The sequence below is a fragment of the Hemitrygon akajei genome, chromosome 26 (assembly GCF_048418815.1).
Source record: "Hemitrygon akajei chromosome 26, sHemAka1.3, whole genome shotgun sequence".
Classification (NCBI taxonomy): domain Eukaryota; kingdom Metazoa; phylum Chordata; class Chondrichthyes; order Myliobatiformes; family Dasyatidae; genus Hemitrygon; species Hemitrygon akajei.
In genome coordinates, this window is record NC_133149.1 from 14,000,428 (window position 1) to 14,017,085 (window position 16,658).

General features: G+C 42.4%; 1 protein-coding gene across 1 annotated transcript in view; it reads right to left on the minus strand.

Moving 5' to 3' along the window:
- Positions 1 to 13,307: 13,307 nt before the first annotated feature.
- siae (sialic acid acetylesterase) overlaps positions 13,308 to 16,658 on the minus strand; it is a 70,342-nt gene continuing 66,991 nt past the window's right edge. The window contains exon 10 of the mRNA XM_073029595.1: positions 13,308 to 16,058. Coding sequence (XP_072885696.1) covers positions 15,822 to 16,058 — 237 coding nt within the window. The 3' untranslated portion in view covers positions 13,308 to 15,821. The remainder of the gene's footprint in view (positions 16,059 to 16,658) is intronic.

Here is a 16,658-nt window from a genome sequence, read left to right on the forward strand (position 1 = left end):
TAACGATAACAAAAATAAAGAAATAGTAGTTACAGTGCAGGAGATTCAAATGAAAAGCTACAGCAAAAAGAAAAAAGAATAAAGACTTGATTTAAAAGCTTAAAGTTGGGGCAGACCAGATCCTCTAGAAGGTTATTCCAGATACATGGAGCATAGTAACTAAAAGCTGCTTCACCATGTTTAATTTTGACCCTGGGGACAGTAAACAGATCTGCCCCAGATGACCTGAGAGAGCTCAGGAAGGTTCATAATGCAGCAAGAGATCGGAGATGTATTTTGCCTCTGGACCATTCAGTGCTTTATAAACCAGTAGTAGTATTTTAAAGTCAATCCTCTGATGGACAGGAAGCCAGTGTAGTGATCTGAGAAATGGAGTGATGTGTTCTACTTTCTTGGTCTTAGTGAGGACTCTAGCAGCAGCATTCTGAATGAGCTGCAGCTGTCTGAGATTTTTTTTTTAAACAGAGACCTGTGAAAACGCCGTTACAGTAGTCAAGCCTACTAAAATTAAAAGTATAGACGGAATTTTTCTAGATGTTGCTGATACATAAGCCCTTTAACTTTCGCTATATTTTTAAGATGGTAGTCGGCTGACTTTGTAATTGTCTTAATGTGTCAGTTAAAATTTAAGCTGGAGTCCATCTCAACACCAAGGTTTGTGGTCTGTAACAACAGGGATTTGAAGTGAGCATCAAAAACAATTACTTCAGTTTTCTCTCTGTTTAACTGCAGGAAATTCTGGCTCATCCAATCACGTGATTTGTTCAATACAGTTTTTTAGTGATTGTATGGGACCACAGTCACTTGATGATGTTATGTAAATCTGAGTGTCACTGCATAATTAAGGTAAGATATTTTGTTGCTTACCATGATTTGAGCTAGAGAGAGCCTGTATATGTTAAACACAAGAGACCCTAGTATGAACCCTTGAGGCACTTCGCATGTCATTTTTGTTTGGTCAGATATGCAGCTACCAATTGACACAAAATAGTCCCTGTCTTGTAGATACGATTTAATTCACTCTGGGACTGGAAAGTCCCACCCAGTTTTCCAGTCTGTCCAGTAATGTGCCTTGGTCAACTGTGTCAAAAGCAGCACTGAGATCCAGAAAACCAAAACTGAAGTTTTACCATCATGGTTTAAACGGATGTCATTTAAAACCTTGACCAGATCAGTCTCAGTGCTATGGTGTTGTCAACATCCAGCCTGGAAAACATCCATACAGTTGCTTAGAGCCAAAAACTATTGAGTTGTCGATAAACAACGTTTCCAATGATTTTACTTAAACATGGTAAGTTTGATATAGGCCTGTAGTTATTAATTACTGAGGCATCCAGGTTGTTCTTTTTCAAAAAAAGGCTTAATAGCTGCAGTTTTCAGGGCTTTTGGGATGCAGCCTGATAGAAGAGAAGTGTTGAGTATTTACAGAATATCTGGCACCATGGAATTAAAAACATTTTTAAAAAATGGTTTGGAGAGATAAGAACGACAGATGGCAGAATGGAGCAATACACAAAAACAAATGAAAATGCAGGAGGAACACAGCAGGTCAGGCAGCATTATGGAGAGAAATGAACAGTTGATATTTTAAGATAGGGCACTTCATCAGAACTGAAGACAAGAGTAATTCAGCCCAACCAGTCCAACCTCACCAAAATGCCAACCTAATCTACTCTCATTTGCCCACGTTGGCCTTTATTGATTGTCAAGGTGCCCTTTAACTATTGTTAATGTACAACCACTTCTTGTTGCAGCACATTCCATATAAAAGCCACCCTCTGAGTGAAAAATGTTGCCATTCAGTTTCTTATTATGTCCTCTTGATTCCTTAACCCTGGGTAAATGACTCCATTCACAATCTATACCCCCTCATGATTTTTATACACCTCTACAAGATCACCTCTCAATCTCCTATGCTCCAACAAATAAAACTTCTCTTTATAGCTCAGTTCCTTGGAGACACTTGTAAATCTCTCTGCACTCTTTCCAGATTAATGGCATCTTTCCTGTAGCAGGGTGACCAAAAACTGAACACATTACACCAAGTGCAGCCTCACTATTGTCTTGTACAACTACAACCTCAACTTTTATACTCAGTGTCCAGACTAAAGAAGGCCAGTGTACCAAAAGCTACTTTCACCACCCTGTGTTCCCATGATTCAAATTTCAGGGAAATGAATACTAGTGTGCCTAGTTCTCTCTGTTTTTACAACAATCTAAGGCCCCACTGCTCATTGGGAATGGCCTATCCTGATTTGTCTTCCCAAAATGCAACACCTCATACTCATCCAAACTAAACTTCTTTTGCCATTCCTCAGCCCATTTACTGAGTTCATTAAGATCCCCTGTAATTTTTGATCATTTTTTTCATTATCCACAATATGACCTATTTTAGTTTCATTTCCAAACTTACTAACCATGCCTTGTACATTCTCATCCAAGTAGTTAAAATAAATGACAAATAACAATGGGCTAAACACCAATGATTAAGGACTCCAGTCCAAGAAATAACCTTCCACCACCACCCCCTGCTTCCTAATATTGAGCCAATGATATATCCAATTAACTGCAGTCCATACATCCTAACTTTACATCGCAGGAACTTCAAAGCCCTTACTGAAGTCCATATACAGCACGTCTACCTCCCTGCTGTCATCAGCTTTGGTTACTTCTTCAAAACACTCAGTCAAATTTGCAAGACCTGATCTTCCATGCACAAAACTGTACTATTACTAATCAACCAATCATTTCAGGTGCACATATATCTTATCCCTCAAAATCCCCTGCAATAACTTACCTACCATGGATGGTAGGTTCACTGGTCTTTAGTTTCAGCAGGATCCCGCCACCAAGCACATCTTTCCCTTCCACCAACCCCCTCCCCAACTTTCTGCTTTCCGCGGGGGTTACTCCCTATGTGATGCACTTGTCCATTTGTGCCCCCCCCCCCAGCTGATCTCCCTCCTGGCACTTATCCTTGCAAGCGAAACAAGTGCTACACATACCCCTAGACCTCCTCCCTCACTACCTTTCAGAATCAGATTTATTATCACCAGCATGTGATGTGAAATTTGTTAACTTAGCAGCAGCAGTTCAATGCAATACGTAATATAGAAGAGAAAAAATAATGACAATAAGTAAATCAATTACAGTATACATATTCAATAGATTTTTTTAATGCAAAAAACAGAAATATTGTATATTAAAAAAGGTGAGGAAGTGTCCAAGGATTCAATATCCATTTAGGAATCAGATGGCAGAGGGGAAGAAGCTGTTCCTGAATCGCTGAGTGTGTGTCTTCAGGTTTCTGTACCTCCTACCTGATGGTAAAAGTGAGAAAAGGCCATGCCCTGGGTGCTGGGCGTCCTTAGTAATGGATGCTGCCTTTCTGAGACACCGCTCCCTGAAGATGTCCTGGGTACTTTGTAGGCTAGTATCCAAGATGGAGCTGACTAGATTTACGATCTTCTGCAGCTTCTTTTGGTCCTGTGCAGTAGCTCCACCACCCCCATACCGGACAGTGATGCAGCCTGTCAGAATGCTCTCCAAACAGTCCTTCCAGTTGAGGCAACACTTCACCTGCATGTCTATTTGGGCCATCTACAGTATCCAGTGCTTCTGGTGTGGCCTCTTGTATATCAGTGAGACCCAGCGTAGATTGGGAGACCGTTTCACCGAGTCTACTAGAAGAAGCAGGATCTCCCAGTGGCCACCCATTTTAATTCCACTTCCCATTCTGTTATGTCTATCCATGGCCTCCTCCATTGTCATGATGAGGCCACACAAGTTGGAGGAGCAACACCTTATATCCCAATCACAAACAAGAGAAAATCTGCAGATGTATCACTGCCTGGTATGGGAACTGTACCTCCCTCAATTGCAGGACTCTGCAGAGAGTGGTGTGGACAGCCCAGCGCATCTGTAGATGCGAACTTCCCACTATTGAGGAAATTTACAAGGACAGGTGTGTAAAAAGGGCCCAAGCGATCATTGGAGACCCAAGTCATCCCAACCACAAGCTATTCCAGCTGTTACCATCCGGGAAGCGATACCACAGCATAAAAGCCAGGACCAGCAGGCTCCGGGACAGCTTCTTCCACCAGGCCATCAGACTGATGAACTCACGCTGACTTGAGAGTACTTTATATTACATTGACTATAGATTATAATAAATTACTGTGATTGCACATTTAGAAGGAAATGTAACAAAGATTTTTTACTCCTCATGTATGTGAAGGATATAAGAAATAAAGTCAATTCAACACAGATGTTGGAAATCCAAGCAACACACATAAAATGCTGGAGGAACTCGGCAGGCCAGGCAGCATCTATAGAAAAAAAAGTACAGTCGACGTTTTGGGCCGAGACCCCTTATATTCCATCTGGGTCACCTCCAACCTGATGGCATGAACATTGATTTCCCAAACTTCCAGTAATACACCGCCGCCCCTCACCATTCCCCATTTCCCTTTATCACCTTATCTCCCTTTGACGCTCCTCCCCTTTTTCTTTCTTCCGTGGCCTTCTATCACAAGGTCACAAGACAAAGGAGCAGAAGTAGGCCTTTCGGCCCATCGAGTCTGCTCCACCACTCCACCATGAGCTAAACTATTCTCCCGTCTAGTTCCAATTTCCGGCTTTATTCCCATATCCCTTGATACCCTGACTAATTAGATACCTGTCAATCTCCTCCTTAAACACCCTCAATGATTGGGCCTCCACAGCTGTATGTGGCAACAAATTCCATAAATCCATGACCCTCTGGCTAAAATAATTTCTCCTCATCTCTGTTTTAAATGGGTACCCTCTAATTCAAGACTGTGGCCTCTTGTCCTGGACTCACCCACCAAGGGAAACAGTCTTTCCACATCTACTCTGTCCAACCCTTTCAACATTCGAAATGTTTCTATGAGATCCCCTCTCATTCTTCTATACTCCAATGAATACAATCCAAGAGCCGACAAACGCTCCTCATATGTTAGCCCCTGCATTCCAGGAATCATCCTCATGAATCTTCTCTGAACTCTCTCCAACATCAGCACATCCTTTCTAAGACAGGGGGCCCAAAACTGCACACAGTATTCCAAATGGGGTCTCAGAGCCTCAACACCTCCTTACTCTTATACACTATTCCTCTTGAAATGAATGCCAACATAGCATTCGCTTTCCTTACTGCCGATCCAACCTGGTGGTTAACCTTTCGGGTATCCTGTCCTCTCCTGTTAGATTCCCCTTTCTCCAGCCCTTTATCTCTTTCACCAATCAACTTCCCAGCTCTTTACTGCACCCCTCCCGACTGTACTCTTTTCCATAGATGCTGCCTGGCCTGCTGAGTTCCTCCAGCATTTTATGTGTTGCTTAGATTTCCAGCATCTGCAGATTTTCTTTTGTTTGGACTGGTCTTTAGTTCCCAGGTTTTTTTTAAAAAAACACCTCCTCTTAAATAGAGGCAAAACATGCACTACCCTTTAGTCCTTTGGCACTTCACCCCACAATCAGCCAGAACTCCCACAATTTCTCCTCTAATCTCCCAATGTTCTTGGATATACCATGGAGATTTATGAATTTCCATATATTTTTGGCCTAGATGGCACCAGTGTACAACACTGCCTCAGTTGACCTCTGCTGTCTGGCCTGCTGAGTTCTGCCAGCATTTTGTGTTTTTATTTATTTCCAGCATCTGCAGATCATGTAGCCCACAAAATTGTCTATTTTACTACTTTTATGTCTGTTTTTCATCATAAACATGTTTCTGGGACTGCTAGAGCCTGCAATTTACAGTTTGGAGATTGAGTGATCCAGCACTTTGCTGTTGGGAGAAGGTTCTGGGAAGCGAGTATGTACTCGGATATAATATATAATAGGCATCCGTTAGTCTCATGAGACCATGGATTTGCACCTTGGAAGGTTTCCAGGGCGCAGGCCTGGGCAGGGTTGTATGGGAGACATGCTGCAAGCCTTCCCCTCTCCACACCACCGGTTTGTCCAAGGGAAGGACACTAGGACCCAAGCAGCTTGACACCGGTGTCGTCACAGAGCAATGTGTTGTTAAGTGTCTTGCTCAAGGACACAACACGCTGCCTTAGCTGAGGCTCGAACCAGTGACCTTCAGGTCACTAGACCGATGCCTTATCCACTCGCCAACACATACTCGGATAGCTGCAATGGAAAGAAACTGCGAGCCAATGTTAGATTTCATTTCGCTGATTAAAGCATTGAGGAAGATGGAGACATTGAAGCGAATGTGGAAGGCAAGCGAGAGTTTAGCACTGACTGCCTGTGAACAGCCTATCGCTGTGTGGCTTGCTGTGGGAGGCGGGTAGGCCGCTGCTACGTGTGGTGGCTCGCTCTTTCGATGAATGTCATGGTTCTGCATTTATGGATTGACTATTCCATATATGAAATGTAGACTTTTTCCAGAATTACGGTTTTTATATTGTGTTTTTTTGCCTGTTCCTTTTCTGTTTTGTTGTGAGAGGGGAGTGATGCTCTTGCTTCATTTAGTTTTTTTGTGCGGGGAGGGGTTGCTTGGGGCTTGATGTTCTTGTTGAGGTTTGTGCAGGGGAGGGGGGTTTGGGGGTCAATGTTATTCTGTTTTGTGGGGGAGGAGGAGGGTTGAAGAGCAGAATACCTTTATTTTTGTGCAGCAGAGGGGGAGGGGTGGTTTGCTGTCTCCCTCTGAACAACTTTCATGTTCTTTGTTTCATGGTAATCTGGAGAAGATGAATCTCAGAGTTGCACATGGACACATATTTTGATGATAAATGAACTTTTGAACCTTTTAAGATGTCCAGCACCTCCTCTGCTGTAATGCAGACTATCTCAAAGTTTCCCCACTGACACCTCAGTCACTTGTCCTGCCCCAGTTCCCAAGAGTAGGTCGAGTGTTGCCCTAGCCTTGTCAGTGTATTGTATAAGGAAACTTCCCTGAACATTTAAATTCCGCCCCATTCAAGCCTTTAGCTCTATAGCAATCCCACTCTATGTTATGAAAGTATAGAAAAACCTCTGTAATAATAATCCTATTATTCTTGCAAATTTTACAATCTCCTTGCACATTTATCCCTCTAATTCTGGCTGACTATTTGGGCCCTGTAGTACAATCCCAACAAGGTGATCATCACTTAGCTCCACCCGTAAACATAGAACAGTACTGGTGGTAATAATAATAATGTAATCACTGGAGTCAAGTATGATGCTCTCCCAAGGGGTTATTCCCTTAACAGAGAATGCCTGTGCATGTCTATTTAATGTGGGGAGGCTGATGTATGGACAGTCACCACACAGTCCTTGACAGCTCAGAGTCAGGGTTCGGTGGCATGGCATGCAAGGTGACTTCATTGCTGCAGCGTTCCTCCACATTGTGATGTGTAATTACCTTTCGCCAGCTCCACTACTCCTGGCTGGCTTGCTCTTTGTCTGAAACCTACCCCTTGACCTCACAAGGAGCTGAGCTCCAGACAGCCTCACTCTTGGCATCTCAGAAACTCATAAGCCTCTCTAACACAAAGAGGTGATGATCCTCAGAGAAGAGGGAACAGAGCAGCACAGGAACAGGCACTTGGGCCGTGATGTTATGCCAAACATATTTAGCTAATGACATCAAATTAAATTGAACCCTCCTTGCATGTGGCCCATATCCCTCCATTCTATGCCTATGCATGTGCCTATCTACGATCTTAAAAAAACCTCTGCCTTCACAACCACAAGCAGCGTATTCCAGGTGATCACCGTACTGTGTCAAAGACTGGTGCTTATATATCTCCTTTGAACTTTTCCCCCACTTACCTTAAGTGCCTGCCTTCAGGTCTGACCCAGGGATACAGAGACAGAACTGTGCATGTAGATCTAGCCCAGGGATATGGAAATCAAACATCTTCTATGCCTCTCATAACTTTTTCAGTTTCCACCGCTCCAGAGAAAACAACCCAAGTTTGCCCATTTGCTTCCTAATCCAGGCAGTAAACCCCTCTTGTATACACTTGTCCTATAATAGGGCAACCAAAACTGAACACAATACTCCAGATGCAGCCTAACCAGAGTTTAAGTCTCAAAGTAGTTGCCTGAATCTTGAACTCAATACCTTGGCCAGGAAAGGCAAGGATGCTGTACCTTCTTTACCACTTATCAAGTTGTGTAGCTGCTTTCAGCATGCTATGGTTTTGAAGCTCAAAATCCTATACATTTATGCTGTTAAGGGCCCTGCCAAAATGCAAAACATCACTTGTTCAGCTTAAACTGTCTGCCATTTGCCTGTCTATATCCTACTGTATCCCTGGACAATCTTCTACATTTATCCACAATGCTATCAATCTTTGTGCCATCTGCAAACATATCCATTTTCACATTGCAGTCATTTATATACACTGAGTGGTCACTTTATTAGTTACAGGAGTGGAACAGTGTGATCTTCTGCTGCTGTAGCCCATCCACTTCAAGGTTCAATGTGTTGGCCGTTCAGAGAAGCTCTTCTGCACACCACTGTTGTAACACGTGGTTATTTGAGTTACTGTCACCTTCCTGTCAGCTTGAACGAGTCTGGCCATTCTCCTCTGATCTCTCTCATTAACAAGGCGTTTTCACCCACAGAACTGCTGCTCACTGGATGTTTTTTTGTTGTTTTCCCACACCATTCTCTGTAAACTCCATACACTGTTATGTGTGAAAATCCCAAGATATCAGCAGTTTCTGAGATATTCAAACCACCCCAAAAGGCACCAGCAATGGTCAAAGTCACTTAGATCACATTTCTTCCCTATTTTGATGTTTGGTCTGAACAATAACTGAACCTCTTGACCATGTCTGCATGATTTTTATGCATTGAGTTGCTGCCACATGATTGGCTGATTAGATATTTGTATTAATAAACAAGTGTGCAGGCACAGCTAATTAATTGGCCACCGAGTGAATATCACAAACAGCAGAAGTCCCAGTATGGATCTCTGCAGAACACCATTAGTCGCTTACCTCCAGCCAGAATATGTCCCATCAGCCACTATCCTCTGCCTTCTAAGGGTAAGACAATTCTGAATCCAAGCAGCTAAGTCACCATGGATCCCCTCCACCTTAATATTCTGGATGAGCCTTCCATGAGGGTCCTTGTCAAACACCTTACTACAGCATCCAAGCTCTACTTTTAATGACCTTTGTGAGCACTTCAAAATACTCAATGAAATTAGTAAGACACTAGTTGCCCCTCACAAAGTAGGAATGCTCTCCAATAGCTTCTTCATATTCTTATTCACACTTGCATCTGACACTGGGAATAATCCCGAGATCACTACTCACCCTTGAGAATGTTCTGCAGCTGCTCAGAGACATCCCTAACCCTGGCAACAAGGAGGCAACACACCATCCTGGAGTCTCTTCAGCAGCCATGGAGTCTCCTTTTACCACCCACCACCCCCTCCCCAAATCATGGAGTTCCTTTATCACTATAGTCCATTCTGCCTTGATTCCAATTGAGGTTCAGAGCCAGTCCTGGACTTGCTTTCTTCTCCTGGCCAGTCATTCCCCAACAGCATCCAAAATGGTACATTTGCTTTCCAGAGATGGCTACAGGGGTTTCCTGCACTATCTGGCCAACCCCTCAACCTTTCCCAGTGGTCACCCAACTACTTGCAGTCTGCATCTGAGTTGTGACCCTCTCACTAAAACTTGTGTCTACAATGTCCTCCGCATTCTGGATTACCTTGAGTGCATCCAATTCCAGCTTTAGCTCCTTTCTGATGTCATCACCCAGCTGAACACACTTCCATCAGGTGTGGTCACCAGAGATGTTGGGAGTCTCTTTGATCTCCCACATCCTGCATGAGGTGCATACACCTGGATCTAACCCTCTCTTGAAAGCGTCCAGAGACTTGGCCTCCACTGCCTTCTGGGGCAGAGCATTCCACAGATCCACCACCCTCTGGGTGAAAAAGTTTTTCCGCATCTCTGTTCTAAATGGCCTCCCCCTTATTCTTAAACTGTGACCTCTAGTTCTGGACTCACCCATCAGCGGGAACATGCTTCCTGCCTCCAGCGTGTCCAATCCCCACTGGTCACAGCCTGCCATTCTGAAAGGGATCCGTTAATCGCTACTCTTTGTTTCCTGTCAGCCAGCCAATTTTCAATCCATGTCAGTACTCTGTCCCCAATACCATGTGCCCTAATTTTGCCCACTAACCTCCTATGTGGGACTTTATCAAAAGCTTTCTGGAAGTCCAGGTACACTACATCCACTGGCTCTTCCTTGTCCATTTTCATAGTTACATCCTCAAAAAACTCCAGATTAGTCAAGCATGATTTTCCCTTCGTAAATCCATGCTGACTCAGACTGATCCTTCTACTGCTGTCCAAATGTGTCGTAATTTCCTCTTTTATAATTGACTCCAGCATCTTTCCCACTACTGACGTCAGGCTAACCGGTCTATAATTCCCTGTTTTCTCTCTCCCTCCTTTCTTGAAAAGTGGGACAACATTAGCCACCCTCCAATCCACAGGAACTGAACTGATCCTGAATCTATAGAACATTGGAAAATGATTACCAATGTGTCCACGTTTTCTAGAGCCACCTCCTTAAGTACCCTGGGATGCAGACCATCAGGTCCCGGGGACTTATCAGCCTTCAGACTCAACAGTCTATCCAACACAGTTTCTTGCCTAATATAAATTTCCTTTAGTTCATCCGTTACCCTAGTTCCTTTGGCCACTATTACATCCGGGAGATTGTTTGTGTCTTCCCTAGTGAAGACAGATCCAAAGTACCCGTTCAACTCACCTGCCATTTCCTTGTTCCCCATAATAAATTCACCCATTTCTGTCTTCAATGGCCCAATTTTGGTCTTAACTATTTTTTTTGCTTTTCACATACTAAAGAAGCTTTTACTAGCCTCCTTTATATTCTTGGCTAGTTTACCTTCATACCTCATTTTTTCTTGGCATATTGCCTTTTTTGTTATCTTCTGTTGCTCTTTAAAAGCTTCCCAGTCCTCCGGCTTCCCGCTCATCTTTGCTATGTTATACTTCTCTTTTATTTTTACACTGTCCTTTACTTCCCTCGTCAGCCACGAGGGAATATGTAGTAGTGTAGTAGGTATGTAGTAGTTACCAACTACTTGCATTGTCCCAACTTCTATAACTGACTGAATGCCAATATGCACACAACATAGACCAGTACAGCAGAGGAACAGGCCCTTCAACCCACAATGATGTGCCAAACCAGCTAAAAAGCAAATCAAAGCCACCCAAACACCTAAGGTTTTTGCTTCTACCACCATACCAGTTAATGCATTCCTGGTATCCACGACTGAATAAAAAACTTACCCCTCATATCCCCCTTGAACCCACCCCCTCTCACCTTCAATGCATGCCCTCTGGTATTAGGCATCTCAACCCTAGGAAATAGATACTCTCTGTTTCCTCTCTCTATGCCTCTAATAATTTTGTAAACCTCTATCAGATCTCCCCCACCTCCCGCCTCAACACTTCAGAGAAAACAACCCATTTATCCAGCCTCTTGTGATAGCACACGCCCTCTAAACCAGGCAGCTTCCTCGTGAAACTCTTCTGCACCCTCTCCAAAGCCTCAACAGCCTTCATATAGTGAGGCAACTCAAACTGTCCAGATGTGCCCTAACAAGAATTTTATAAAATTGCAACATAACCTCCCAACTTTTGAACTCAATGCATCGACTAATAAAAGCATTCTACAAGTCTTAACCCCCTTATTAACCTGTGTAGCCACTTTCAAGAAGCTAAGAACTTGGATCCCAAGATCTCTCTGCTCAGCAACACAGTTAAGGGTCTTGCCCTTGACAGTTTACTGTCTCCTTGCATTTGCCCTACTGCAGTGCAACACCTCACACTTATCTGGGTTAAACTCTATCTGCCATTTCTCTGCCCATTTCTGCAACTGATCTATATCACGCTGTATTCTTTGCCAGTCTTCTACACTATCCACAACTCCACCAATCTTGGTATCATCTCCAAATTTACTAACACACCCATCTACATTTTCATCCAGGTCATACATATACATCACACACAGCAGAGGCCCCAGCAGAGATTCCTGCGGAACTCCAATTACAGACCTCCAACCCTTCAACCATTACCCTCTGTCTTCTAAATGCAAGCCAGTTCTGAATCCAAACAGCCAATTTGCTGTGGACCTCATGCATCTTCCTAGATTAGCTAAACGCTAAAACCAGGGATTTGAACCCAGGATCTCTCGCACCCCAAGCTTGAATCATAGCCCTAGACCAATGAGCCTACACATGCTAAGTGCTTTTTTACCATCCTGTCTACCTATGGCTTCACTTTAAATGAGCAATGTACTTGTTCTCCCAGGACCCTCTGTTTCATTACCATCCTGCCTTCCACTGGCCTACCATTCACAACAGTTGGCATTGTTTCTTTGATTTTGTCACAAATACTGAGATCAGTGAAAAGCTTGTCTTGCATACTGTTCATATAAATCAAATTACACAGTGCATTGAGGTAGAACAAGGTAAAACAATAATGGAGGAAGTGGCTGAAACAGATACAATAGTATCATTTAAGAAGCACTTGGACAGGTACGTGGAGGGGCAGGGCCCTACAGAGATATGGGAAGAAAGCAGGAATTTGGGTCTATTTGGATGGGAAAAATTGTCATCAAGGATTGCTTTGGCTGAAGGGCAGGTATCTGTGCTGTATTGCTCTATGATTGTCAATGCATCGCCTCACTTACCTATATTGAAATCTTTTTGCCACTTCCCAAACTGATCAACCTTCTACACAGTCAACAATGTCATCCACAAACCTATTGATCAAGCCTTTTGCAATTGCATCATTTATATAAATAATAAATAACAAGGCTCCCAACACCAAACCCAGCAGCACACCAAAGGCCTTCATTCTGAGAAGTAACCTTCAACCACCCACACATTGCAGGAGCATTCCACCACCCTAGCTGTCAACCTGCTGACACAGAGAGAAACACTAAAGCTGAACAGAAAAATAAAACCTTCTGTGTTTGTACCTGCTCCACACCCATGCCTGTCCACCGAAGCCTCACCTTCACATTAGCCACTCCAAGATGAATGCTCTTCTTGAGCCTACCTACTTTTTAATTAGCTGCTGTTAATTAGCTAATTAGCCAAATAACAATTAACTAACAAGGGTTTATTAACTCTACTAGCAACTTAGTAAGTTGCTAACTTACCTCAAAGTCTCCCACTTTCGCTCCAAGTCCCAACTCCTGCAAAGTGAAAAACTCAGTATATTTGAGAGCTCATGGAATCACTTTGAAAATGGGACATGATACCATTCCAAACAAGGAGACGTTATTGACATTGTTATTTATTAACAGTTGCACAATAAGTGAGGGCTTCAACGAGAAGAAACTCAGTTATTACAGTGTTATTTGTTATTCAGTGAACAAAAATAAGTGCTCCATCATGATCACCGACTCTGTAGCATCCAGGACATCAAGGATGCTTCAAAAAGGCAGTGTCCATCATTAAGGACCCCACCACCCAGGTCATGCCCTGTTCTTACTGTTACCATCAGGGAGGAAGTACAGAAGCCTGAAAACACACACTCAGGGAGTAAGGAACAGCTTCTTCCCCTTTGCTATCTGATTCCTAAATGGACATTGAACCCTTGAACACTACCTCATTACTTCTTTGTTTCCATTTTTACACTACTTATTTAACTTAACTATTTTATTGGTATATATATATTTTCTCTAATTCACAGTTATTTTCTCTATTATCATGCACTGCATTGTACTGCTGCTGTAAAGTTAACAAATTTCACAACATATGCTGGTGATAGTAAACCTGATTCTGACGGATTAAAAAAATAGTGCAAACTGACAACAATGAACTCTGTTTCATCAGAGCTGCAGCAGGATAGGAAGTGAAGTGATAATGAGCAAATTCTTATGGTGCAGATCCAAGGTTAAATGCCTTGTCCGACTCTTCCACTGGGGAGTGTTTCTCTGTTGCAGGACCATCAACCACAGTTCCTTTCACTGCTCTCCCAGCCCAGTTACCTACACTGACCTTTCTCCAGACAACGGAGGTTCAAATACTGCAACAGGAGTCCCTTCCCAACCAGCTGCTGTTGCTACACGTGAACAACTAGTAAACACAATGTACATCACTGCATCCTCATTGGTTGAGCAACAGTTACATTTCAATGCAAGTAACTTGCACATTTGATCATTTCACCCCTTTCTCATCAACTTCTAAAGATTCCACTGTTTTGCACTCTTCTCAGCTTTGACTTCATTTAGGTGAATGCATTCTATTTTGTATGTTCTGTACTTCAGTTGTATTTATAGTGCAAATCTAAACTACTGAGAGTGTAAACTCGCTCATCCTTTTTCTACTGCCCCCAATTTAAATTGGATGGATGGACTGTATCAAATCTTCACAAAATTATCAGCGGCCAAGCAAAAACATTATTGGCTCTCATGCTTCAATATCACATCTCACACTATATGGGAATCTAGTCAGCCATTAAGCTGGCAAGTAATAATAATTTGATTTTGCATTGATTTGCTTATGAGCCATTTCGCTGAGATGGTATGAAATGGGAAATAGCTAGTCCCAGGCTTCCTCGCTTTACTTCCTTGTACTCAGCAAATTAAGGACTCTCACACATTCCAACTCTTTTCATTAACCTATTGTAACAAATAATTAACAGTTCATGAAAATGTGTTAGAAAACTGAAATAAAACACAAAATGCTGGAAACACTCCAACAGGTCAGGCAGCGGCTGTGAGAAGTGAAACAGAGCTAATGTTTAGGGTCAAGGATAACTGACAATAGATGGTGAAACTATCAGTCCATCTTTGGAATGTGGGAGAAACTGGGGCAAGTGGAGAAAATCCACTGGGTGAACTAGGAGAAAGGGGGAACTCCACACAAAAAGCATTCAAGGTCAGGATTAAACTTGGGTGCTGTGCCACCGTATCAGTCTTGAGGAATGTAACAGGACATATGCAGCAGAAATTATTTCCCCTCAGGCGGAGCAATAGAATCAGGTGTCACAAACTCAAAATAAGGGGACATCCATTCAGGAACAAGACAAGAAGAAACCTCTTTACCCAGAATGACTCTTTGGAACTCCACCCAAGATGGTTATAGAGAGTACACTACGAAATACAGTTTATACAGATCAGTAAGATTTTTAGATATCAACAGATTTAAGAAACATCATGTTAGTGCAAGAAACTGGCATCAAATTGTAATTTTAGTGAATAGCAAAGCAAATGAGGAAGCTTCTGTTTCTTGGGCTTTAATATCTTTGTACATCCACTTGAATAACAAGGGAGGGAGTAGTAAAGGAGCAGCAATATGACACTCCTAGTGTTAGAAAGCAAAGCAATAAGACTGATTCCAGGAAAAATGAATGCTCCATATTTACCCTGCAATGTTTCAAGAACTTTGCATTAGTTTTTAAATCATACTTTGCGGGTTCCCAATCCTTGGGCATTACACACCTTTCTTCCAATCTACCAAGAATGCAGGAACTCAAGACAATCATTACTAGAGCAAAATGTAGAATATGTTACCCAGAAACACCTGGGAAAGATGCATTAGAAAATATATTAATCTTAAGAAGCATGAGTGATATGGCCATACCTAAATACAATACACCTACAAAGATCTCTCAGATTTTGTACTTTTAAAAAATCAGTATCACTGTCAGTTAAAAGACAGCTGAATCAAAATTAATCTTATATAAGAACGAGTCACAAGAACAATCAATTTTTGAAGGGCTGATAGAAGGCTCAATATGCATTTTATAACTTGACCTGCTCACTTTGTGATTGAACAATGTTTTTTTTAATATAAATGATCATTTTTGGGTGTCATGAATGTTGGGGCAGGCAACTTATAAGTTCTGCTGTAGAGAGGACATTTCTTCAGTTTACAGGGCCATTCATTCCATGCGTAACGAACTCCACTCACTTTCTGCTGGCACTCTTCCAGTGACAAAATCACTACGTTGACAGAACTGTTAACCATAGGGGCCGAAATCCACTTACAGCTTGAATTATACCACTTTGAACAGCATTGAACCTATGGGGAATAAAAACATCCAATCATTGATACTGGTTCAGTCCACCACAGCTCACCAATCTCAACACACTTGTTCATGTAAAAATGATCACAGACAATTTTATTCCACAACTACAAACTAATTTGGCCCTGAATTGCCAATAAAAGCTCTGCCCAGTTTATTGCTTCCCGCTCCTGACAGAAACCTGCCAATCAGTGTGACAGGCACAGAAAATGATCATGGGTACCACACATCACATTGCATTTCTCAGGGGCAAGTAATTGGAAAGTGTTGAGTATATCCAACAATCATTACAGGACACAATGATTTTGGAGGAGCAATGATTACAGTATTAAAAGAGCAGTAGAGAGACTGCTCAATTCCTAGCATGGGGCTATGCAAGGGATTGATTTCAGAGAGAGAACAATTTTTTTCTTCCATACAGCACCGATCAGCATTTATTTATCTGACTGAATTAATAACTCAAAGGCTTTGACAGTACAAAGGAAGCAAGCGATAATTGGTTCTTACTCAGAGAAAGTTTTGAATAAACATGTGTTAATAAATCTGCCAACACATACCTGTTTATTGGAATTCTCTATATCTAAACATGGCATTGT